Source organism: Hippoglossus stenolepis, chromosome 9, assembly GCF_022539355.2.
Source record: "Hippoglossus stenolepis isolate QCI-W04-F060 chromosome 9, HSTE1.2, whole genome shotgun sequence".
NCBI lineage: Eukaryota > Metazoa > Chordata > Actinopteri > Pleuronectiformes > Pleuronectidae > Hippoglossus > Hippoglossus stenolepis.
In genome coordinates this window covers 27,226,934-27,253,627 of record NC_061491.1, presented here as the reverse complement: position 1 = coordinate 27,253,627, position 26,694 = coordinate 27,226,934, and the positions used below count along the sequence as shown (strand labels likewise).

The following is a 26,694-nucleotide window of genomic DNA, read 5'->3' as shown; positions in this document are numbered from 1 at the left end:
CAGAACTTTTGGGAATAAATGAAAGCAGCTTTGAAATGCCAGACTCAGGCTGGGGGGGTGCTTGGGAAGCTGGCGGATCTGATGCAGTGGTATCAGAGGTTTCTGCGGGTTCAGTGGTACCTTTAGGAATCAAAGAGAGCAACTTTGACATCCCAAAGTCGGCCTGTGCAGGTTGGGGGGACAGAGTTGGACCAGAGGCGTCGGCCTCAGTGGCAGTTTTTGATCCTTTGATTGTACTGAACAATGAGCTCATGACATTCTTTACTCCAGCCATGCCCTGTTCAGCGACACTCTCCTCCTTCACCTCAGGTTCGACTTCATTGCTTTCATCATCTCCAGGTTGCACGGGTTTGGCATCGGTTGGCAGCGCCGGCAGTTTTCTTCTGATTGGTTTGGGCAATGACTCATAGTTGTTTATCTCTTCCTCTTTTACAGCCAAGTATTCAGACACTGAGTGAACTAGGCTCTGCAGTTCATCCATTGGATCTATATATTCATCACTTGGCTCCTCTACAGGAGACAACATAGGATCTTGTCCACGACCTGTTCTCCCTTTGCCTTGTCCTCCAGATGGAGACATATACCTGCCTGGGTAGTAGTAACTTTCATATTCATAATTAACATCGCCCTCAGTGAAGGTCAGTTCATCTAGTTCCTCTTCAGATCCGAAGGAGTACTGCATCTCATCTGAACAAATTGAGCTATATTCACTCCTCACCCTGATCCTCACAGCCTCTTCTCGAGCAGCCTCTTCTCGAGCAGCCTCCTCCTCACGGAAAGCTGCGTAGCTCTCCAGAGTGTCCTCTAAGGCAGTTTTGGCCCACAGTCTGGTCTTGTAGAGCAAACTTTCACTGTCTGATTGCCGCCGTAGCTGTTTGGCTGAGGGAATTATATCAATTTCAGGAGGGGACAATTCATTCTCAAAGCTGCCGGCTTCTTTATAAACTAAACGTACTTCTCCACTACCAAATCCACGCCTCTGTCTGTTTGAGACGCCACTCGTCTCATCAGTTTCCTCCGGGGACATTGCATCACATTCCACTGTCTGATAGAACCTGCTGCCTTTGGGCTCAGACGGGCTGTCACTGATTCGGTAGATGATGCTTTTATCTTCATCCTCCCACATTTTCTGCTCAGGGTCCAAGTAATCGTCCAGGACACCTGCACGAGGCACTTTGTATTTGCTCTCCCAGTCCTCCACGCCCATACCTGAGTCTACTGGGATTATTCTGACTCCGCGCTTAGAGCTCGACCGCCTGGATTCAATTGTTAAAACAATGCAAAGTGCCATGCAGGAAGCATTGGAAAGGGATGCAACGAAAAAGAAAGAAAGAGAAATGAAGCATTAGACATGAAATCAAAAACAGAAGAGCATGCAAAGAAAGTGTTAACAGAGGAAATGGAATAGCAAATCAAAAAAGAAAATTATGTGGAAGGACAATCAAAGTTTATTAGTGTGCAAAAATAACCCATAACCTCACGTGCAGTCGTTAGCTGGAGGTGAGTTGATGCTGTTTGTTTGTCTGACTGACATTACTTTGATTTCTCATTTGAAAGATTTACAATCTCATCAATAAATCTGATTAACTGATCAATAGAGTGAAATCCAATAGACACTGAAGTTGATGTCAACCACAGAAATAATTAATACATCAAGACCAAAGGTGTCGTTCATGCTGGAGAACATAACCACCTCAGGCCTCCTCTGCTTTTCAGTAGCAATGACAATCACAATATTTGTTAGAAAAGTCTGTTTCGAGGTCTGTATCATCTGAACTCTGCTGCTCTTATTAACTCGACTCTTTATATGTGTGAATACAAATGACTCCAGGATACGAGCTGGAGAGCATATTGATTCAGGCCGATGGAAAAACGCAGGAGGTATTTTTATGCAATAGCTGTTATTCATGAGCTCTACACATGCATGTGGTGCCACAGGGTGTTAATGTGTGTGTTTACCTGGCCCCCCTCATTTCTCTATAGTCTAGCTCATAGCTTTGTATGGAGTCAGACTCCCGGGACGGGGTTTGATGCTGGACCCTGCGTCCTATAGGGTACTGGTGCACTGATGAATTGGTCTGGGAGGCGTTGTGAAAACGTGGAGGTCTGTTGCTGGTTTCACTGCGGTAGTCACTGTCCCGGTCGTCCATGGCACTGTCATGGTCATCCAAAGCTGCATGAAAGACAACAACAAGAATTCAGTTAAACACAAGCAAACAAACATTTCTTTCTTTGCAGTTTAATTAGAGTAATTGATGGGCCTTATTATTATATATCTATATCTTATTACACATCAGTGTGACTTTAAACAAACTGAACCAGTCGACACAGCTGTGAACGATGTGAAATGCAGAAGGAAATAAATCAACAGTGTTTTTATACTTTATTATTTAACTCCTCAGACTTCCACTCAGTAAGAACAGGTTGAATATACAGCTCCCTCTTGTGGTGGCAAAGCGTCAACAGCAAGCTGACAAGGACTCGAAAACAAATGATGCAACTTCAACAAGACCAAATGAGACATGACAGCAAAATGTGCACAAGACAAAACACACAGAGGCCGTTACAGGTGGAAAAGAGTTGAGTATCATGCAGGAGAGAATGTGGAGAAATAAAAAACAACCATTATACTTTACATCACATATACGTACTCTGCTGGTCGCTCCATCCAAAATAACTCCAACTGCCTGAGGGCGTGGAGGCAAGTGTTCGAAGAAGAAAAGTGAACTTACTGAAGAATCAAACCAGTAACTGTAACTGTGGATGGTTGATGAGTATGTGACGTGTGATGGGAATGAAAACACCTGTGATTGTGCTTTGATGGATGAATAATGATTCCACTGAGAGATGAATAAGAAAATGAACGGAGCTCGATCAGACCGAGTTATTATCCAGTATGATCGATCAAGAGTGACACGACAAAACAGCGACAGGGAAAAGTAGTTTAACCACAGCTCTACATATGGTTTCTGTCTTTGCTCATCAAACACTGGGGAATCAGGAGGAGGAAAATGTATTTGGTCCAAATTAGAGTCAGAAGTGTGGAATGACACGTTGGCATGAAAATGTTTTACCAGGTTTTTACACTTACAGCACTGAGAGGGAACGGACGCCATTCGTTGTCTCTGGACTTCTTCCTGCAGAGGAAACTTCCACCACAAACGGAAACAGAGAAGAAGAAATCATTTAAAGTCAAACTCCAGTCGATTATTACTCTTCTTCACGTTTTGTCATAAGAAAATTCCCCTCATGCCCTTAAAGTGTCTTAAATGTAACTCCACACTGTCCTCATGTCGTGTCTGGGTTCTATGAATATGTTGGTTATTTGGTTTGTGACCTCATAAACCCCGACTGTTTGAATCTGTTATCATATAAACATGTTTAATAACTTGCTTTGCACCAGAGGGAGGACTTGGAACAGGACGGGCCTTAGATAGAAATGTGTCACATCATCTATGCTGTAATAACCATTATCTGCCACTAGATGGGAGCAGAGAATAAAGAGACAGTGAGACGTGGAGAATGTCTCATTGTAGATAGATAGAATCAGAGTCTGTAACTGAACTGTGACAGCAAACTGGAACAAGATGCAAAAATCTGGCAATTTTATCGAATATAAAAAGGAAACGAAACTAAATTTGACTGATTTCAGATTCCTCAGATTTTCCTACTGAGAATAAATTATTGTCTCAAAGTCCCTGGATGCAGGAAACTGTAAATGCACAATGTTTGTCATGTTTTGGACCCAGAAGCAGAATAAAGTTATCTTGTGGTACTTGGATGTTTTTTTAAGTGAAATCAAACGTTCATATAAGTGAAGAAGAAAAATTCAAGTTAGAATTCCTCGCTAAATTTGCTGTAATTGTACAACTTGTAGTTAAATAACCTATTTCTTATTAACAGGAAACTAAACTTACCTCGTCATGTATCCGCATGGTATTGATCCGCTCCAGTTTGCTGGTCCAGTACTGAGCCTCGTCTTCTGGGATGTCTGGACAGGAGAAGTAAAAGGTTCAAAAGTGAGAGGAATCCAACGAGTGACAGGAGAGTGAGTGGTGAAAGCGGCGACGTGGAGGAAACGGACACATGGGATGGAGGGACGGATGAAGAGATGGACGGAGGGACAGAGGACGGGGTGACCAGGCTGGAGAGAAGGTCAATAATGGAGGAAGACGGAGAGTGAAAATACAGAATTTGAGCCAAAGTACAAGAACAAATAAAAGACAGACGCTGTAGCTCCACCCTCCCCTCGGTCGCCTCGGCTCCACCCGATCCCGTCCTGTCTCATCCCATCTCATATTCACACGTGTTTAATAGCAGATGAGGACGTTTCCTGTCGGGGGCCCAGAAATAGAAAGAGCAGCCTCCTCACAGGTCGTCCCCAAAGCCCCGAGATACTATAAAATCATGACTTCAGTCTCTGCCATGTTCCAAAGCAATAAAATATCTATGTCTAAAGTTAAAAATTTAAACTTTTTAATATTTATTTCTGTCCAGAGTCTTGCACATGTTATAAACAGAAGATGTTTGTAGTTTGTTAAGCTGATTGAAAACTGTTGTGAGCAGCTGCAGAGCTACACGCCTGATCAATCTTCTACATGTATGAGTTTTCTATATTTAAGTGACTAATATTTGTGGTAAAATATTTGTTTCCATGTTTATTTCTTTGCATAATGCTTAGTTTATACTTGATATTGACATTAAACAGAGTATTCATTTTCTTGAAAGTACTTAAATGTATACTATTACTACATTAAAGCACATTTAAGTGTAAAAACTATATTCGTCTATATTCTACATATTAAAGTAGTGTGTCAGCGTTTTGTGAAAGTTTGTTTCAATGAATTTCAAACTACAGATATCAATGTATTATATTACTACACTCTAAAAGGAAGATTAGTCATAATTATATGTACTTAACAATTCAAATGTTCAGAAAGTGTATATTTTCCATTAGCTTACGACACACAGACATTACAATGTGTGTCAGTTTAGATGCATCTCTCTATCGATCAGGATCTTCGTTGTCAAAAGGCTGTCGATGATTTTACTTATTTTTTTAAAGCATTTGTCAGATTTGCCCGAAATAGGGGAACTACTATCTTATCTCCATCTTCAGACTCTATTGTGTCGAGAGGAGCTTGAGGCTGTGGCACCGCGACACCAGGTGAGTGTTGATGAATCGAGTGCCGGGCGGCGTGAGGGCAGCAGGCGGCTCAACAACACACTCCTCAGACAGCTGCCGCAGATTAACAGCTTGACGGGGAAACAAAGTGCACGGGCCGGTGAAGTGCTGCAGTTTAAGGGATCACACTCCAGGAATAAAGACAGGGGGGAAGAAACAGAAAGAAAAAGTGCTGATGTGAAGAAATGCTTCATAAAAACTTCATGAAGTCTAATGGTACGTCCACAGGCTCGGAAACACTGTACAGGGCTTCTACGGGGGGAGCTCATGGGAATCGAACATGGAGGCCGACAACTCAGTTATAAAACTGTGTCTGATGAAGTGAAGAGTCCAACAACTGAAGATGAACAGAGCTTCAGAAACAAATCAGGACGTCTGCAGCTAAACACTAGTTTAATTGTTAACGAGACCTTTTTTTAAATACAGTTGAAATTAAATGTAAGTACAAAGAGATGGAAATAAACACCTTCCTTATCTCACTTCATGTTTCAGATCTGATCCCCTGGAGAAACAGAACTGTGCACTTTGTTTTGACTTCATACAGAACGATTCAGCTCAGATAAGAATGATTGTTGTGTGATTGCGACTTTGTGAGTAAATGTGTGTTTGTGTACATCTACACACCGAAGGGTAACTCGAAGCGAGTGTCCAGCAGCACTTGGTGTGGAGTTGGGTTGGAGGTGCCGCAGATCTCATCCTCCCTCATTAACACCTCAGAGTCCAGGGACGTCCACTCTCCTGGTCCCTCCTGAAGGAGTGAGGAGGGAAAAGAGAGACAAAGAGAAAGAGGGAGGACACGAGGGAAGGGACAAAGACAAATGTCAATATTTTCTTGATGAGAACCAAAGATGAAGAGGTGAAGATTGCAGCACCAACACTGACGGTTCAGACGGTGTAAAAATGGCAGCGAGCGTACAATCGTCTGAAGAAGCCAAACATTGAGGCTGAATTATTAATGAGGACGAAGGCGCTGCTGCATCACTTTAAAACTTTTCAGAAAAAAACGTAATGAGATCTAGAGACGAGTCTCTGCAGCTGGAAACTGCTTCTCCAGACTTCAGCCGACAGGTAAAGATGTCTTGATAAGAACCGGTGGGTGGACGCTGAGTTTGTGTGTAAGTGTGTGTTTATTGGATGGGTTGTCGTCGCCTAAGCAGCACATTCTGTTCTGTACATGTAGAATTATTTATTTAATTCCGTTTATTTTTAACGAACACTACAGTCTATAGCGAGGGGGCAGGCGAAGACGACATCTTTACATCTCTACTTCCAACAATAATAAATACGTTTCTGAGCTCAGGAAATACATAAATCTTGTGTTTTTCACTTTAAGCCCATTGTGTATTTGTGTGTGTACATGAACTAATGAGGGTGTGTGTGTGTGCTGCAGGTGTGTGTGAGGTGCGTTACCTCGTCAGACTGTCGAATGCTGTCCGACGGGATCAGCGCTGTGCCGATCATCGTGTCCCAGATCAAACCTTTATTCCACAGCTCCACCACCAGACCCGACTCCAGATGACTGATCTCACTGTGGAAACACACAAACAATAACTGCATTAGATACATTAACGTCATTAGAGTGATTAACATGAATGTCACTCAGTGGAGCTCAAACCTCCACCGAGGCCCAGCAGTCCCTTAAAGTCTGAAGCAAATCCATCACGTTTGTTTGGAATTAATTCAGAAGTAATTGAAGTAACATAGCAACAGTTCGTTCTCTAATTAATCCACATTATCTCAGATACGCTCTCAGGGCAGCTACATGTTTCTTGCCTTATTTGTTTAGATACTGTGGCTGAAAAAATTCCTACCCCCAAATAAACTGCATATAAATCCACTAGATCTGGATTTTTTTTTTTAATAAACACCAACTTTCAAACCTGCGGACGTGGGCGAAAACATAAACAACTAGAATCTAGTAGAGCTCATAATAACAATAATAATCAACAAACCCATAGATATTAGTCCTCTAAACATGAATTATTCTCTGAGAAATTAGGGAAAATGTTGAAAAGCGCATTACCTCACATTGTTAAGGAAAGTGCAAAAAAACTATATTAATCCGGATCCACAATCTGATCCACACTGGCCCCCAAGTTCTTTCCAAACCTGTCCCACATCCTTCCACCAGGTCTCGTAGTAATCTGTCCTGTAGGTCTTGTGTAAGCGAGTTCACAATCCTATAATCTAGACTCCCTCCTTATTTCATTTCAGTCTAACTCACCTTAAAATGTTTAAAATGTAACATAAAGCCGATTATTACATGTTACAATGTGGTGTTTAATACAGTGTTGCTCTCTGACTGTGGCCTTGACAATAAAGCCGTCTATACCTTTCCCCTGCTGACAGGTCGGACAGTGGGCCGATCGCAAAGCAGCGAGGGTGAAGGATGACAGCCGTCGTTTTCTGACAGAGAAGAGAACACAACTGTCTCCTCATCTGCATATTCATCTTCACAGAGCCATTCATATTCATATCGCCTCAGTTTGGCTGTCAGTCATCTCTGATGACACCTCCCAGCTGGGATGATAGAAAGAGGAGGGTGGGCGGGATGTGTGTGTGTGTGTGTGTGTGTGTGTGTGTGTGTGTGTGTGTGTGTGTGTGTGTGTGTGTGTGTGTGTGTGTGTGTGTGTGTGTGTGCATCTACTTGCCACCAACTGGAGAAGTCAGCCAGCTGAACACATCGAGTCATAATCATGATGTTCGTATATGATTACCATTCAAATGTTAACTTGTTCACAGGCTTGTTGTGAGACTGAAGTCTTCTAAATATCTTTATAACATTGTTGTGCCAGGACAGATTGTTAAATTGAGAAAAGTGACCTGGGAGCAGAGGCCAGAGAAGCCAGCTGGCATTACCCCGTGAGGCGGAGGCACCATGAGCCATCACCTGCATCGTAATTCACTGAGTTCTGGACACAGAAATCAGCTCGAGCACGTATCCACTGGATCGAATGGATGATGGTATGAAAATACTTATTGTGAAAATAACAATAGTTGGTTCAACTGTTTGAGTTTTTTGTATTACATATTTTACTCATATTCAAAAGATCCATTTCTTTTCTGATCATGATTAAAAACCCTCCAAAGCAAACAGAACGCCTCTCACGGGGCACCACAGCATCTAAATGATCTATTCCAGATATCTGTGTCATGTGGAACAGTAAAAAAAAACAGCATTTCTTCTTGATAGCCAAAATGTAAAAACACCATGTTCTCTGTGTTTACATCAGGTAACATGACAGTCATACTGATGTTAATCCATGAGATTATTAAATTGAAACCATGAAACATGAAATCCCAAATGGGATTAGAAACAGGTCTGACGTTGTCTTCTGAGCAGCCTGTCTCCAACCTGTCTGTGACTCATAGACCAGATGTGTGCATGTGTGTTCTTGTAGCTTTACATCCAACTCTGCCCTCCATCACAGCCCATCCATTATTGAAGGGATAGTTTGTTGTAGCCGGGAAGGAAATGGTGTATTTTTATCGTTCAGAAACCACAATCTGACCCAACGTGTCCGTGCACATGTACATTCTGTCGTCTGGTGTTTAAGAGAAGAGAGAGAAATTGAAAAATGAAATGAGGGAAAGGACGAAGAGGAAGAGGCGACAGCTCAGCACGAGGCTTTGTGGAAATCATGGACTGAGAGGGAGGAATTGGAGGCGGTCGACAGTTCACTGGTGGAAAACAGCTTTTAACATGTTCCTGAGAAGAAGAGCTTTACACAGACAGACACTGCTGATCAGTGCGTAATGTCCCTTTAATTTGTCATTAACGACACGTTTTACAAACATGTTCTGCCTCCACAATGTGGCAGAACACACTTTAAAACACACACAACGTTGTCACATCTTGATTCTCTGTCGTGCAGCATTAATTATTAAACTGATGCTTCAGTCTTGTTCAAGTGGCGGCCGACACCGTGACGACACCCACTGGCCAGAAGTAACCATATTTGGAGGAGCAGGGGGTGGAGTCTGACTGGGAGCTCCAGACACTTCACGCCCACCCACACATGCAACCTGCCCCCACTGGACAGCTGTCAATCACACGGTGTCAACGCCACAACACAGCTGATGCTTTATGGTCTATTTGTCTCTAAATGGATCATAATTTGCTAAATGAACATCAGCTGTTTATGTTATAAAGTGAGAAGTCATAGACTTCTATAGAAACAACCAGGGTAACAAAAAAGATGAGAAAATGCCTCTGATGAAAAAGATTTTTCTGTTTTCTTTTTATAGATGTTTTCACATGTATTTGTTTATGAGCTATGGTTCATATGTTGCTCTAATGTTCACTTGAACAAAGCACCAAATGAAAGTGAATGAAATTATCGGCTGCAGTGAATCATTCCTGTTACAGTGACTTGATTAAGACTAACAGAGGTCCGTGTGCAGCGAAGGAAGAAGGTCACCATTTTTTAAACTTAAACACAACTTAATTGACAGAGAATTGGAAGAAAAGAGGCGACTGTGACCTCAATCACTGGAGAAGCTGTCAGGCAGAAAGATGACGGGAGGAAAGATTCTCCCTGACGTAAACTGGGAGAACAAACAGTGACAAACAGAGCAGGACCAATCGGTGGGCTGATAGATATGAGTCTTTCACAAACATGTATCCTAACCTAATATCAGCATTGGCACCAACAAATCTATATTGATCTTGCTCTAGTAAAAGAAACAAACATGAAATCACTATTATGAAAACGTTTATTTTCATATTTTTCCCCAAACTCTTTGGGTTTAGTGATATAATATGTTAACTATTTGCCTCCTGGCAGCTACACTGTGTTAAACTACATATACAGGAGGATTACGAGCAGAGAGGTGAGACAACACAGAGAGAGAAAGCTGATGACCTGCGACATGATCAGGTCAAAGGTTAAATCCTCCAGTGGCAAGTGAGGTCAGTGGTGAGAGAGGCGAGGAGAGAGAGAGAGAGAGAGAGAGAGAGAGAGAGAGAGAGAGAGAGAGAGATTGAACCTGAAAGAACAGAGACGAGCATGCGAGGTCTGTTGAACCCGAGTGTAGAGGGATCAACAGTCAACTGCTTATCCCCTTATCAAACACACTCACTCACACACTCTCTCTCTCACACCCCCCACACACACACACACACACACACACACACACACACACAGTGATGAGAGTAAGAATAAGAGGCGGCAGATGATGAGCAGAGAGATCCTGCACGATGACAACAATGCGACAATCAGGCCTGAATGAGAAGAGATTCAGGGGTTTAAAAATAACTTTGTGGGAAAAACCCCGGATTAGATGTGAGTAGTGAAAACCCTGTGCAGTAAGATGAGGCTTCCAGCGACAGATGACACAAATAAAACCAGGTTAAAGGTTAAGTTGGCGATGCCACGCCTCCAGAACACATGAATGTGCGTCGTGCCAGTGAGATGAACGCACACGACAGATGTTAGCATTGTTGTGTTGCACATGACGGATGAAAACACACAGGCCATCCAATCATTTCATCCAGGTCGAACAAAAATGATTGGATGAGCATTTTACTGCCGCTTCCACAGATATTGGAATTTTTTCTTTTTGTTGTCAGATAAATCGCCTGCACGGCCGAATGTTTCTCCGAATGTGAGAAACCCTGTCGAAAAGATTTGTCTCTTTTTGTCACAGACACTTGAACACATGCAGAACTCTGCCGGTTGTTGCGTGTTGTGGTGGTAACGTAAAACAGTACAGTTAATCCCATTCTGGTTCACACCCGACGCGCGGCAGCAGAAGAAGAAGTCGTGAATCGACGTAGCCAGGATGCAACAACTCAGAGAGATGAAAATGAGCCGACACGGGTCGAAGAGACAAGGAGAAAGATATAGGGACAATGGGTGCAGATGTTCCTGCAGATGTTTTGCAATGTGCCCAATGCTGACGGGGTAATAACTCGCATCCGTTCGCATTTTCCACAGCTACTGTCCGATAAAGGCAGTAAACGTAGAGAAATGACCAAACCAACAACCCCAAAAGTCCCCAGTAGTGATTTGTGCCTTTAAATCAACAGTTTGACAACAGGGGTTGAAAAGTACCTTTTACTTTGAGACTCTTTATTGTCACAGAAAATGTGGTAAAAGGTTATTTTTTTTCTGTTCCTGTAAATTATTTAAAACATTTCTTCTTTAACTAAAAGCATTTTCATTACAGAGAGGAAATGAATTCACCTTGGACACATTCATTCAAAAACTTTTGTTGGTGGTTAGGGTAAGTGTGCGCATGCAGGCGTCCTGCTCGTTTATTTAATGAGGACGATTAAATTTGAGTTTAATTTGAGGGCAGGTTTTTTAAAGCAGTTGTTCGAGAACATTTAGTTTGTGAAAGAAAGGCAAACAATTCAGAGACATTGGACTCGGGCTACATCCACATCACTGCGTTTTAGTTTGAAAAATAAGATGGAGAATGCGTCTCCACTTCCTTCGCTCATTAGTACCAGTAGGAAGCTGTGACTCGTGTTTTTCTATATGAATCCACACAATCAGAAAAGGCTCCATTAGGCTTCACCCTCCCTTTCAATCGCCTAAAATCGGGCTTCATGTTGAGAGGAGCCACTTTAAAGCCGTGTGTGTGTTATCACCACCAGCTTTAATGGCTCGCTGGCAGCTGGAACACTCAGGATTTCAGAAGGTTAACAGTCAGTGGGAAAGAGGCAGCGAGACGGAGATGGAGAGAACGTCAGCTGCTGCTTTCTCTGGACGTCCGGGCAGGAGAGTCAGACTTTAACAGGAGGTGTAAGAACAATCCAGGCTCAGTCCGAACTCAACTCCGACTCGCACTGAAGATAAAAACTACATTTCATATTTCACCCTGCATCCGTCTCCCAGGCTCTCTTTACTCCGCAGGGATCGTCCAGGCCAACATGACAGCACGCCACGGCACCGCTTACCTGACCACACGCAAGGCATTAGCAGGGGCTTCACACACACACACAGCACACAACATGTAATCCCATGTAAAGAAGCTTAGAAAACTGACTCTGCCTCGAGAGCCTGAATGCAGCACAGGCCACTGAGCTGCAGATGAAGTTACAGTAACGTTCACAGCTGTAACTATTACAGATGTGAGGAGCTGCTTGAGCCTCAGATTAAAAAAAAGCTAAAGACACTTTTGAGAAGTTTCTGAAGATGGATAACGACTTGAGAAGAATGAATTATCGACCCGATGAGGTAGAGATGAGACGTTATCGTGACCTGCAGGTAAAATCTGGAGAATCGGCCACTGAGTTTACACAGCTCCTCATCATCCTGTGAGTTATTGGGTTAAACCTGAATAAATGTTGTGAGTTTTCACCAGATCCATGTGACTAAATGTGTCTCCATGCATTTACCTGCATTTTTTAATTGACTACACATGTTTCTGGCCTCTGGATTCTTCTTTCAGCTCCTCTGGTTGAGACCTTTCAGGCAGGAGAATCCAAATCAGCTGCAATTTCTAACCTGAAACGTCCAACTGTGCAACCGCTGCACCCCAGTGAGTCCAAGTGCTGCTAACGAGGCCGGGGAGGTGATTAGCTGTTTAGCAGACGGGGGCCTGGGGTTCAGATGTATATAATTATACACCCTTTCTTTTTCAGTCATTATGGTCATATGGGGGGTGGTTTACTTGAGAAGGCCTTAGTTTGGCAAAGGGGGAGAAGTGATGAAAGAAGAGAGGAAGAGGAGAAGGGGAGAAGAGGAAGAGGGGAGGAAGAGAGGAAGAGGGGAGGGGGAGGAGAGGAGAGGAGAGGAGAGGAGAGGAAGAGGAGAGGAAGAGGAAGAGGACAGGAGGAAAGGAAGTGGAGAAGAGGAGGAGAGAGGAGAGGAGGAGAGGAGGAAAGGCGAGGAGCAACCCAGTCTCGGAGGAGAGTTATGTAACCACGTGGATCCACAGTCAATCTCTCCAATCCCTCAAATCAAGTCTCGGGGGGGAATGAGTCTGGAGGAAAGTTCTGTGTCTGTCGAACAAAATAAAAAACGTTTGTGTCTGTGACAAACAGGAAGAAGAGGAGAGAAACTCATGTGAACGCCTCGTGCTGGTGTTTGACAAGATTTCAAAAATATATTTATCTTAAATGTCTAAAAAACTGTCTTGAATCTCGTCCATTTACACAAAAAGTGTGGAAAAGAGCAAAGTCTCATTTTGTGAACACTTTTTTCTGTGGAGGATTGAACAAGAGAGTTCAGAAGCATTTCAGAAAACAAGCTGTCAAATAATAGATTTGCACGATCGGCCCCTCTGAGCCCAAGCACCTCACATTACACCTGTTGTCACGGAGCTTCCTCTCAGACCTTGTGCACAACATCACCCCTAAAAATATCTTTCTCCAAAAAGACCTCCTGATGTGTGTGGAAACCAGGAGCAGGGACAATAAAGAGTGAAGTGGGATTTGTTAATCAGCTGCATCTGGACTCCTTCCCCTCTGTGGAGTCTGGACAATTCATTAGATTTATCACCGACTTGTCCACCTATCTGGGCTCAGCATGTGATTTCACTCTCCATCCATCCGACCTGCTCCAGCCACAGATTTCCATTTAGTGACCCGAGCCAGACTGGAGTCCCACAGGCGGCCGCGGCTCCCTTTCAATTTCACTGAGTCCCATTAAAGCCGAGTCGGGCGGCAGCGGATAACCTGGCAGGTTCTCATCTGAGGCCTGACACACACTGTGCAGCTCCAATCTCTCCCTGCATTTGTCTTAATACACGTCGAGAGGCCGGTGCGCGTTCAGGCTGTCGCTGCCAGGAACAGTGACACCGCTGAGCCAGAGAGCAGCGACACACACACAGACACACACAGACACACACAGACACAGACACACACCTCTCATCACTTCAGATTCAAATCTACTGAATCCACTGCTCAAGTCAACTACAAACTATAACAACGCACATGATTGAAAATAAAGGGACGTTGCCATTGACGATACAAAGCGAGTAAACAAATTCCAATACAGCTAATAATCGGTCATTATGGGCTACGTATAAAAAGTATTCCCAAGATGTTGTTATCAAACCCTTGAAATGTAATTGAGGTTTTTAGATTTTACAGTTTAACCATAAAGTTTATCATAAAAAACTATAAATGAAAAGAAAACACAAATACAACCAAATCAAAATTAGATTTAAGAAAATAGAGCAAAATGCAAATGTATTCTGCATTGTTTATTCTGTGAAATAAAGGATTTGGTTTAATTAAATAAAACTGTTTCAGTGTATTTACACAGTTTTCAGCAGTGTGTTAATTGAAGCTGGACCCGTGGAGCTCGACGAGCTTTGAATCCAACATGTTGATCAGTGAATTAAACAACTTGAGGTTCTGATCTTCACATTTACACACGTTTCGATTCAGGACACAACAAACCAAGTTCTACTCACAACATGAAGTCCTGTTCCCAGCACGGTTGATCCCCGCGGACCTCGATGGTCGTACTCTTCACATTCTGCACCTTCAACGTCACGTAGGCGTTGAACTTGTCTGTGAAGGAAAAAAACAAATCAAGGGTAAGAAGAGGATGCATTTTAATTTCTCTTTTATCATTTGCAAAATGGTCCCATGTTGAACAACACACACATTCTGGTTTGTGTCATGTTGATGCTCCACTGCCTCGTCTCAGTTATTGTTTGAACTACAGGTGAAAATACAAATCTCACCTCAAACTCATAATGCAACAAGTAGAAAAACATCTAGAAGAAAAGATGACGGAGATAAACCTGAGACTAAAACTCCCCCCATGGTGAGGAGAGACAAATAAACGACCTGCATGGAAACGAAGATATTTCCAGTAAGACAGAAGCTTTTATGCAGAATATCTTCTCATATTAATATAAATGAGATGAAGCCAGAACTCTTTACTCAGCTGCCGGATGTGACCACAAAATACCGAGCTTATGCTCTAATTCTAACCAGAACAATACATCACGCTTTTACCTTTAATTCACCAAACACTATAAACCTGTGTGCAGCTTTATTTGTGCAGAACTGTCTTTTACCAAATGCAAGTCAGTTTGAGAGCCATCGAATAGAGTCCAGTAATATTAACGTCCAGTATAAAATATTGTACTTATTCATGTTACATATCTTCATTTCATCTTCACAACGTCGAGTGATTTCCGGCTGACTTTAATATTTGGCGGATATTCATTTTAATGTTGAAAGTATGTAGATTGATGTTTATTTTCTTAATTCAAGTTCTATATACTTGTTTATGGTTAAACTGTAACATATCAAGCCTCAGTTACATTCCTTTGTCATCTATGTTTCATAAAAAACATCTATAGAAATATCTGTTGACACATCGGGATCAGGAAGTGTTTACTCCCCTATGACGGTTTGAACAATGGCCCCAGACTAAAATCCATATTACTGCATCTTGTAAAACAAGGTGAGATCAGGGTTTTTTATCCTCACGTTGTAAAACTACATTTAAGATGTTAAGCCGGTGAATTCTTGACACACTCTGGGTCACAGAGCGAGAGGAGAAGCATCTGCATCTTTGAATAACGCTCATTTTCAAGAAAGTGCTGCTAATAAGTGTAGCGCTGCTAAACAGGGAACACTTTGTACCAAGAAAAGACCACTTCAGAGTCTCATTACGTTTTCCCATCGCACGCTGACGGCTGCACAGAGAACTATATGAACCCGTCCACTCGCAGCACGGACCCACACTTAATATATTCACAATCCTGTCGTGTTAAATCTACATGTGGTTATTCTACAGAGATCAGCTGGTGCAAAGATAATCGTCTTTCTACTGGAAGGGTCAGACATCATTGTTTTTAAAAATGTGGACATTATAATGCACTTCAATACTAATAAAACATCCGCTTATTATTTACCTATATACTGTAACTACTGTGCATGTTCTTTTATTTCTAACTCTCAGCCTGGTTGCACATTTATGACTTGAAGCCCATAACCCAATCTTTTATTCTTCGACCATCATTCCTCCCAAATCATAAACTGCATATAAAAACGGACGTAGACTCCGGGTCCAGAAAGTGAAGCCGATGAATAATCCTGTTCTTCTGCTTCACTGACACACATCAGCATAAACCACCAGCCGCCTAATCCCTGTTTGATTACCTGCCTCAAGAGGCCCCGACTTCACACGAACAGAAACGTGCACGAGCCTGAGAGAGCGTCAGGGATGCGGCTGTGTGTGTATTTGTGTGTCCTTGTTCATCTCGCTGTTCTCAATCTCACAGCCACTCTCTGGTGAAGAGAGCCGGTGGAGCTGAGGGCAGCGTCGGTGGAGTTGGGGTGAAGACGAGGTGAGGCCATGAATGTGTTCATGAATACATTACACACAGGGTCCGCTTCCAAATACTCTGAAAAACCAAATACTGAATGTGGTTCCACGTTGGTGAAATACCTGAATTCATTAAGCTCCGAGTCTCCGTGATGTCTTAAAGCTTCTCGTACTAATGTATCTCATCGTTTTTGAATGTTAGAGTTTAATCTCTTTGACAAAATCTACTGGTAAATAAAAAAGATTAAAGCAAGAAAGCCTGAATTTCCATCTGTTAAAACGTTCTCTAACCCAAACCACGGCCGCTCACATCCGCCCCTGGAGCTGCTGACCTTAGATGCATGGCTGCAGCGGTTTTTAAAATTGCACAGAAGGTATTTAGAGCCAAGACAATTATAGTAAAAGCTTTTTAATAAGGTGCAGCGACGGAGGCTTTGACAAAAAATGATGAAAAGATGAATAGAAGACCTGTTTTATATTGAAGCATTAGTTGATAAACATTTTAAAACATCACTTGATAAAACCATAGACTCCAGTTCTCTCCTCGTCGTGCTTCAGTGGTCCGGGAGTAGGTGTTTGAGCTCTGAGGTGTCACCCACAGATTCCTTCGTCCTTATTACCTCCGCCAACAAGGTTTTATTTTTCGTTTACTCGGTTATTTAGCAGGATGACGCAAAAACTACTGGATGGATTCGCAAAAACAGCAGAGGGAGGCGTGTAGGAATAGTTAATGGTTCTCTCAATGTCCAGGAAACCTGCAAACTACCACCTGGTAAATAAAGCCTTGTCCCTGTTCGTGCGTTACAGTCACTTTGCCCTGTAGGAGATTCCCATCACAGACTTTGTGCACTCAATCAGTTTTCCCCTGTAGGAATAAAGGTTAATGCAGATGTAACACGAGCGTATTGGAATCCTTAGCGCCCACATTAGATGTTTTAGTAAACACACTGTTGCATACAGATGTATTTCTTTTGCGTTTCCAATTTCCTTCTGAAAATCCCCCCGGAGCTGTTTGTTGATTGCATTGTGCTGCTTCAGTAAAGTAAGCAGAGCCACGCTGAGCTAATAAAACCTCACAGGGGGAAAAGAAACACTCCCGAACCAACAGAGCACAGACGACTCCCTGTGTTTTTGTCTTAATCCTTATTTATCCAGGGAGGGTCGACTCAACACTTGACCTGCTTCGCTCACACATTCACACATCTGGCAGCGCCACAGAACTGACTGATACAACAAGAAGGATCCGGTCTGATTCAGCAGATCTAAGTAAATACATGTTAGACGCACTCCGGCCTTCCTCCAGCAGTCTGAAGACGTGCAGATCAGGGTTCGGTTCACAGGGGACGTTGTAAACCACCAGAGAAGATCTCAGCAGACTGGAAGCTCCTGGTGTCTGGAGTTGGAGTCAAACTTCTTATTTTTTGCAAATGGAGACACATGCATACGGATCTAATCTTTAAACAGCACCTCGTTTCGATCCTGCTGTGAGACTGGAAATGTCAAGTGTAAATGTCTCCGCTCTAATGACCGAGGCAAGGCGGGGAGGTGAAAGGGTTAATCCGGAATAATCCATCATTCACTTAAGGGGGTTGCCAGGTCTGTGATGAGGGGGACGGGGGACTGACAGGGCGCAGACAGCTCCATTTACTGCCTGAGCCAACAGCGCCGAGGGAGAAACACAAGAAACTGCACAAAGCAGAAACAACAAAACACACAAAACGTCTAAATTTAGCTTCTGCTTTCTTTGACACCGACGAGGTTGTCATCAGAGCTGTTTGAATGACAGGTCTCCATAAACACACACACACACACAGTGGATAGGACATATCCCAGCATGCAGCAGGGCCCTCTTGGGGGGGGGGCGGTCCACGTCATTTATAATTAAGAGGCAATGACTTATGAAAATAAATAAGTTATATTCAGTTACACATGGACGTCGGCAGCACGGCCAGGCAAGATGACATTTACTGGGCTGTCTTCAGTAATGAATACTCTATTATGGGTGTCGAGGGAGGTGGAGGAGGAGGAGGGTGAGGAGGGTGAGGAGGACCAGAGGAGGAGGGTGAGGAGGACGAGAGGAAGAGGAGAGGAGGAGACCTTCGGGGGGGGATGAAGGGAGCTGAAGGAGGAGTGGTTAAATAAAGTGGGATCATATATTTGTCTGTGGCGATGCGTCGTCCATCTTTATTTACAGACTCTGGTTCGTTCTCTGTTTCCAGCTGCCGCTCACGCTCTGACACCGATTCTGACAAAGAGACAATCTGGTGACGGTGGTGGAGCTTTGACGGATAAAGAGACAGACGTTTGTCTCACAGGCTGGTGGAGACCAAAACAGAGCTCAAATGAAAACGAATACATTTTATTAAATGAGTATGTGGCACCACAACAATGCTGAGTCTCACCTGGAATAAGAACTGCTAAGTAGAAAGAAAATCTGAGTTCCCCCAAACAGTTCAGTTTTTGAAACAGTCGTACAGTGAAGATTTGTTTACAAACCGATGTGCCGAGGAGGAGGAGTCGTCGCAGTCCGCTCCGACAGAACAACAGTTGCGGCTGAGCCTCATTACACCGACGCCACCGCTTCATTATCGTTCAGGGATTCCTGTGCATTCATTAGGCTGCAGGGAGCCATCACAGCGAGATAACCAGAGCTGCTGATGAGCTGCGAGCTCCCACAATCCCCTGCTCAAACACACCTGAAGACCTGTTGTTCAAGGTTAATGATTTATTATAACAAGTACAGCCCAATTATTTTTTTCACTTTCTGCACTGAAAAGAGAAACAGGAACGACAATGAGCCAAAAATACAAACCGAATCTTCCCCAGCAGCAGCGCTCGTCTGCTGTCGGTCACTCGCGTCTGATTCCTGCTGCCTCGTCCTTCGTGTTTCTAATTCACACTTCCTGCTAAAATGTTCCTTCTGTTTGAAAACCCTCCTCTCAAACCTCTAATCCAGAGATTTGGAAGTTCAGTAAGTGGTGTCGTGACCCGAAAGCCAAAGAGAACGAATTCATTCAAACGGCTGATATCACTGATTTGGATCCTTGAAACCAGAGCAACAGGATGAACTATAATCAAATCTTTCTGGAACGATCATCTCTCACATGAAGATAAATCACACCGCATCGTCTGCAGGAACAGTTGGATCAGATCAGACCAACAAACCAGGTTCACATCATCTTCTCTAAAGACATCACAGCCGAAAACAGGATCATGTGCCTTAAATCCTCCAAACTAATAAAGTGACACATTTACGGGACTCGTCTCCCGGGGGTCGTCCACCGCTGAGGTTTGAGGAGACACAGCAGCCGAGTCCCCGAGGGCAAAGAATCTATTGCTTCTTCATATTAAGACAAATCAGATCAGGTTTCCCAAAGTGGGACAAAGTCTACTAGTTGTTTCTGACCTCAGACTAATAATCATGTCCCGTGACAGAACGCCATCCTGGGTATACTCGCCACCGCCAGGATGGCGGGGTGCGACAGCCCCAAGGAAGAAATTAGGAGGTTTCAGGTCAAATTTTAAAATAGAAATTTACAGACGCAAACTTGATATTCCTTTCTTTGTGTACGTGTCAGGAAATGTTTCAACAAGACGACATGAATGGAATCCAGCAGTCCACTGTGTTATTTGATTCAGGCAAAGTCCTCTGCTAACTCATTTTACTGTATAATTGTATATTATATATATTTAAGAGTAGAATGCAAACATTTAGAATGTGAAAGATATATTTTATTTATCTTTGACTGTCCTCTATTTGATTCTTAGACTAGTTTTGATCCTGTTCTTCAAATGATGTGATGTTTTCACTGGCTGCCGTCATGTTCATCGCACTCGATGCTTCTTCTCTGTTTAATGATAAATACGTTCACGTCAAAGAACAAACTATTTACAGCAAAATAAAGTAAACAATAAAATAATAAAGTAGAATGTCACTCGGTAATGTGCACCCTAACTTATCATTCTTCCTTGACCCAAAAGATTCACAATAATCTGTCCAGTAGTTTCTGTGAAATCCTGCTGACAAACAAACAAACCAACAAAGGAGCGAGAGGGATGAAAACAAAACCTCCAGAGGTAACAACAGATAATAAATAGACACATAGACTACGTGAAAACATTAAAATACAACATTAGCAGCGACAGACTGTTGCTTTCTTTCGTGTACGAATCATCGCTGCTTTGTTTATCATCATATCTTTTGTTTCCCGCACTTTGACGACACCTTCACACAGAAGTATGTTTGATTTCTGAATCCATGAATAAGATGTGAACATGTACAAACCACAACCAGGACGTTGGATCTTTGAAAATATGTTGTAATGTTTGGTTTGATAATATAAAAGTCTAGTTATTCAGTTGAAGGACGGGGAGAGATACAAGAAAGGTTTGCTGGAGTTTAATAAAATCAGTGGTGATGTATAACTTTCAGATAGCACCGGTAATTCCAACTACTGAAAGGAAGCGTCTTAGCTGTGGATGTTCGGCAGCAACACCATCACTCATGTCCCGTTTTATGAACCCTGCGAGGGCCAATCAAAATATGCTTCCGCTCTGGAAATCTGCTCTGCGATCGGAGGCCGGAGGCGGCCAATGACAAATCATCTTCTGTATCTGGCGTCTGTCTCTGTCTCCTAAAGACAGTGAGGGATTTGTCTCCATCTTCCCTTTATGCCGTGGGATGACACGTTGTCATCTCAGGCTAGCAGGTGGCCCTTTTGTCTGTGATGATCTATTGATTTGCTACTGTCCTCCTCTGGCTTGATTTCTCATTCTCCCACTTGTCGCCGTTGTTCACCCCTCATCATCGCCTGGAGAGAGGATGGAGGGACAAACAGCAGCAGCCGGCAGAGGAGGCACAAAGGGAGAAAGACAGGAATAAAGGAAGGTGGAGGGCGAGGCGGAGTCCCACTTTCCACTGGCTGCAGAGTTTATGCGTCACTGCTGAGAAATCTTTAATTTTTCGAGATTTGGCTTTTACGTGTAATGGTAACGGTTAGAATAATAAGGCAGTGAAAGCTTTGTGATATGAAAATCAACATCTGGACCGATGACAAAACAGGTGAAGATCGGTGTGAGAGAAACCAACAGTTTTACCTAAATGACTAAAAACTTCTAACTTCACCGCTGAGTCAATATTCATCATTTGCAAATCAAACTTTCTTGACATTGATGGTGTTTTTTCCTCCATTAGAACAAAGTAACGTTATCGTGCAGCAGCTCTCGGTGTCGGACCTCAACTTTTAAGTGTTGACGAAGTTTTTAAAACTAGACTAAAGGCTCATTTCATTCTGCCTTTACGTACGAAAAGAGATTCGTCTGTTTGAACCGATGTGATCGCCACCGATATGGTCGTCTAGCTTGAACTATCGGCTACACTGCCCCCTAACGATTCCCAGTGGTACTGCTCCCATTTGTCCGTAACACATCATCTAAGACGGACGTCATAGCCGCCATCGGCACAGATGTTGCCCTGTTCTTGTTAATCATAGTTCAGGTGCTGGGGAAGTCAGTCTTTAAAAATAAATTGTGACACAGATCTTATTATTTAGAGAAACAAACCTTCTGTTCAATGGAAACTCAAAACAATATCTATCAATAATATCTGTCTCACTGAAAGTCAGAGAACTCGGAGGGAGACTGTTTGATAAAAATCAATCTAACCATCTCAATACAGTCATCATTCACAAAGCTGCAGATCCTCAGCTCCACATGGTCAAATAATAGGGATATGATATATGATATATGATATATGATATGTGATATATGATTTAAGCTCTCACCTGGAGGCCCATGTAGTTTGGCTTTCTTCACTGAAAGACAAAAAGAGAAAACACAGACAATGTAAGAAACAGAGACACATATGTACTCACAGTATACTCACTATATATATGAAAATATTCTGCATTTGGAGTATTAGAGACTTTTTCTATATGACGACTGTGCACACTGATGTAGAACCAGAAAAACTAATGGCAGAGATATCAAATAAATTAATAGCTATAGAAAATAGAAACTAAACATGTGTTGACTTCATGATGCGGCAGCAAAACAAGTCAAAAGTTGTTTTTTAACAGCAAACGAAACCCATAAAGACGCAGATTCTATTTGTAAACAGAGCTGTTAGTTGGACTATATTAACTATAATATCCTTTAATATTGAAAAGAACTGACACAGAGAGATTAAGGCTTTTATAACTAATGTGAGTCATTATTTTCACTGATTATTAACCCACAGACACCAGCCCCTGGTCTGACTCATTAGTGACACGGTGGTGAATGTTTCACCCTGTGGGGGGATGTAACTGAACCAGGATACATTCAGTAAATCAGCGTTTCTAAGGACTTTCAGATAAACGGTCGTTAAACCTTCAAGAAAAGAGGCCAAATATGTGGATGTCCTTGTCTTAGATGATAGTAAATCTTTGGGGTGTGAGTTTTTTTTATTGATTTACATAATCAACAGCAGTTTGATAATGAAAATAATCATTAGAAACAATGGTGAAATAACAATAATCTGTTATTTGCAAACCCATCAAGATTTGCTGTCAAAATATCAATATCAGTGCAAAGTACATTACAATTTTGCATATACTGTCTTGTGCTACATGCTATAGGCTATATATGCTTTATGCTATATGCTACTCACACAAAATATCAAATAAATCATTAAATATCTTATTTTACTTTAATTGCATCTATTAAAATGGCAGCAGAGACTTCTTGACGTCTTTTGTCTGAAAAAACTAGTTGTGCTCAGTTTAAGAAACTAATGTGAAACGTCTGTGAAGAGACGAGATATTTATGTTCTTGATATAGTTACTGTGTAATTGCACAGATTTACATGTTTCATGGAATTAAAAGCACGTACTTCTTCCAAAGAGAAGGCATGACCAAAAACTAAAGTTTGGGAACTATCCTGTGATATTAGTTTGAAGTCAAATCACTTGCAGAGATCAACACCGTACACGTAACTGCCGGTCAACCAAAAATAATCAACAACAATATTGTGTGTGGTATAAAAAAATCTTTAAGAAATACTGAACACCACCAGCAGCGAGATCTGCAGCACAGAATGTCCTGAAATGCCAGAGTGTCTTAAAATGTCAATGTGTGTCGAGCTTCGGGCTAAAAAGTCTCCGGCATTGATCTGCAATGCAATTAACACCCGAGGAAATGTGTCACAGTCATTTTACTATGCAGCAGAATAAAGGTTTAATCCATTTGAAGGTAATTTGGTTGTTTAAATCAAAGTTAAATGCATATTCTCATCCAGGGTGATCAATACGTCCACTCGATCACCGTGCGTCGAGACGAGACGGACAGACACGGAGGACAATACGCAGAGAGACACAGAGATCGTTAACTGGTCGTTTGTCTCATGGCCGTCACCGCCGCTCGCCCTGTGTGTCACTCCAGCCGGGCGGCGTTGGCTCAGAGGCGAAGCCTGGTGGCCTCATTGGTCCGGAGCCAACCGGGCTCTGACAATACCCGTGAGTGGCCCGACACCGGGAAAGAGACTAGAGAGGAGAGGAAGAGGAGAGGAAGAGGAGGAGAGAGGAGAGGAAGAGGAGGAGGAGGAAGAGGAGGAGAGAGGTTCTAGATAAGATAAAAAGGTGCATCTACCACAGGTTTGCTATTAGAGGTTTAAACCTTCATCCACATGTGTAATATTCACCATTTTGTCGCTTTTCTAATTGTTTAGTTGCAAACTGCACCGATGTTGCTGCAGCCTCGTCCGACCGAGTCGTTAACATCCGAGTTTCCTCCTGACTTTCCACATTTTGTTCAGTTGAACGTTTTCAGCCACTTTGAATTTAAAATGGAAGGCGCTCAGTGGAGCACATACCTCCACCGATAAGTCCCAACAACACTACACACGATAACCTACTTCTTATATGCAAGTAAAAAAAGAAGTGGTCTATGATTAATATGTCATAAAACAAGTTAAAGACTGTTAAAGAGAATAGAAATCCTGTATCTGTCCCTTTAATGTTCATCTGCACCAGAGTTCAATGTGTTCTTCAGCTCAGTGCTCATTAAATAACTTCCTGCTCCTGTTAAAAAAACAAAAACAACAAGCCGACTTGGAGAAAAGCAGATTTAATGCCTTGCAAGTGTTGTATTGATGATTTACTTCCCTGCGGTGCATCGGGGACGTGAGCGAGAGAAGCTGCATTATGACCTGATGAGTTCCCCAGAGAGAAGCTGCTGAAGGACACTGATCTCCACCGGTTGATGAAGTTTCAGTTCCAGGCACGATGACTTTATGAGAATTAATGAAATTCTTTATTTGTGTGGTTTCATTGATCCCAGGGCGGCAATTAATTGTTTTTGGTTAAGCAGAGAACACAGTTGGAATCTGAGCGGCACCACTGGATGTTCTGTCGAGCTTTGAGTTGAGATGTTTCACGAGCATCTTGGGAGGTTTTTAAATCACAGCAGCGTAAACCCGAGAGTTTATGACATGTGTTGTGATCTATCGTAAATAAAAAAGGACCACTCCGGCAATCTGTCAAGAACAACTACCATCCAAGTATAATTTTATTCTCAGCAGATAAAGAAAACACTGAGGGCTGACAATCGGTGATGTTTAGTCAAATCAATCATAACTTTCAGCTGAAAGTTGAAGTGCTGCTCCACCGAGCGCAGACACCGCAGCACGCGTCGTAACTGACTTGGCCTGGATTTATCCAGAGGGATCATCACCGCTCTGGATCCCGGCTGCTGAAGAAGAACGATTCTCTGGGCACCAGTGATCACCGCTGGTCTGACTTTACAAGACTCACTTTCTATGCTTTCTCTCAGTAGAGGATCGATCTTTCTCCTGTGAAGTTCTTTCATCAGGACGGATCTAAGTTATGCGTCTCTGTTAGAAAACATTTGATCACGGCCCCCTGCAGAGACGCAGGATTTTGGACACGATGTCAGGGCCAAAACAAGAAAAGGTCGACCAAGAACAGAATCATCCCTGGTGGCACATTTCTCCTCAAGTCAAGAGTAGTTACAGAAACCCGGTGCCAATCAGACAAAGTATTCAGACACCCAGACGTGCGGCAAATGTCAAATGTCGAAATCAATTCTGCGTAAAGGGAGGAACACGACAAACTTAATGAAGCACCGGGCGACGCACGGATAAGTTTGGAATCTGAGGTGAGGCTCCGTGTCTGATGTGACCCCACGAGCACGTCAGTGGGGGGGACACGATCGTTGGAGTATTTCACTGAAACTACAATTTAGTGTTAAATTATTTTATCTGGGTTTAAGTTTTGCACTTGTGTTTATTTGTATATTCAAGTTAAACATGCTTTTAATTGTAAAAAGTTAATGTGTACAATTTCTTCCAGTTCGTCTGACCTTGCCGGGAGGTCAGAGGTCAACAGATAAACCTTAATAAATCAAATATCAGTGGACTGCTGCAACAGAACATGCAGCGGGAGCTCGTCAGAACTACTCTCCGTTAGTCGGAGGAAAGACCAGCGAGGTCAGTGTCACATTTCAGAGCCAAGGCAGAGGTCAGTGTCCCTCTGGGCCGCGGCGAGGACGAGCCCCGATCAGAGGTAGTAAAGCGGGACAGATACCAGACACGTGTCCGGCGCAGTGATTGTACGAGGATGCGTGCTGCTGGTGAGCGAGCGTTTGGCTGCTGGGATTATCTCTCCGAGCTAATGCCTTAAGCAGGGCTGAAACCGACCAGACCCCCGCTGCATTGTGCCGTGGACGAATAACAAAGAAACATGGTGCAGAGGAAACATTGAGGTTTTTCTCTTCTGACGAGCGAAGGGAACTTTCTACCAAAACGCTGAATCCAAAGCTTTTGTTTGCTGAATGACGTCGAGACGCTGAGAGACATGACGGAGGATATTTGGGGCAAACAACAGACTGATGCTCGCATGACGAGTCATGGATTAGATTAAACCTGCTGCTGCAGAGATATTATGTCATAGGCACATGTGTAATGACGGTGCACGGTACAGATGGATGATTCTTTGACATTAGAAAAATTACATTTCAGCAGACTTCCTGCCCAGAGCTCGTTCACAGACTCAACACACAGACACACAATGAACTACCAGTCACTCTCACACAGACACACAATCACATGAACTACCAGTCACTCTCACACAGACACACAATCACATGAACTACCAGTCACTCTCACACAGACACACATCACATGAACTACCAGTCACTCTCACACAGACACACAATCACATGAACTACCAGTCACTCTCACACAGACACACAATGAACTACCAGTCA

The 26,694-nt window shown here is 42.9% G+C and overlaps 1 protein-coding gene across 2 annotated transcripts in view; it reads right to left on the bottom strand.

Moving 5' to 3' along the window:
- Nucleotides 1-26,694, bottom strand: part of LOC118115244 (protein unc-13 homolog B) — a 117,877-nt gene that overhangs the window by 83,689 nt on the left and 7,494 nt on the right. The window contains exons 2-9 of one of the 2 annotated variants that reach the window (XM_047341379.1): nucleotides 22,215-22,244; nucleotides 14,558-14,657; nucleotides 6,596-6,713; nucleotides 5,810-5,933; nucleotides 3,918-3,991; nucleotides 3,092-3,149; nucleotides 2,652-2,687; nucleotides 1,960-2,173 (exon numbers count right to left, since the gene is read on the bottom strand). In XM_047341379.1, coding sequence (XP_047197335.1) covers nucleotides 1,960-2,173; nucleotides 2,652-2,687; nucleotides 3,092-3,149; nucleotides 3,918-3,991; nucleotides 5,810-5,933; nucleotides 6,596-6,713; nucleotides 14,558-14,657; nucleotides 22,215-22,244 — 754 coding nt within the window. The remainder of the gene's footprint in view (nucleotides 1-1,959; nucleotides 2,174-2,651; nucleotides 2,688-3,091; nucleotides 3,150-3,917; nucleotides 3,992-5,809; nucleotides 5,934-6,595; nucleotides 6,714-14,557; nucleotides 14,658-22,214; nucleotides 22,245-26,694) is intronic. The other variant, XM_047341380.1, reaches the window with a different exon arrangement.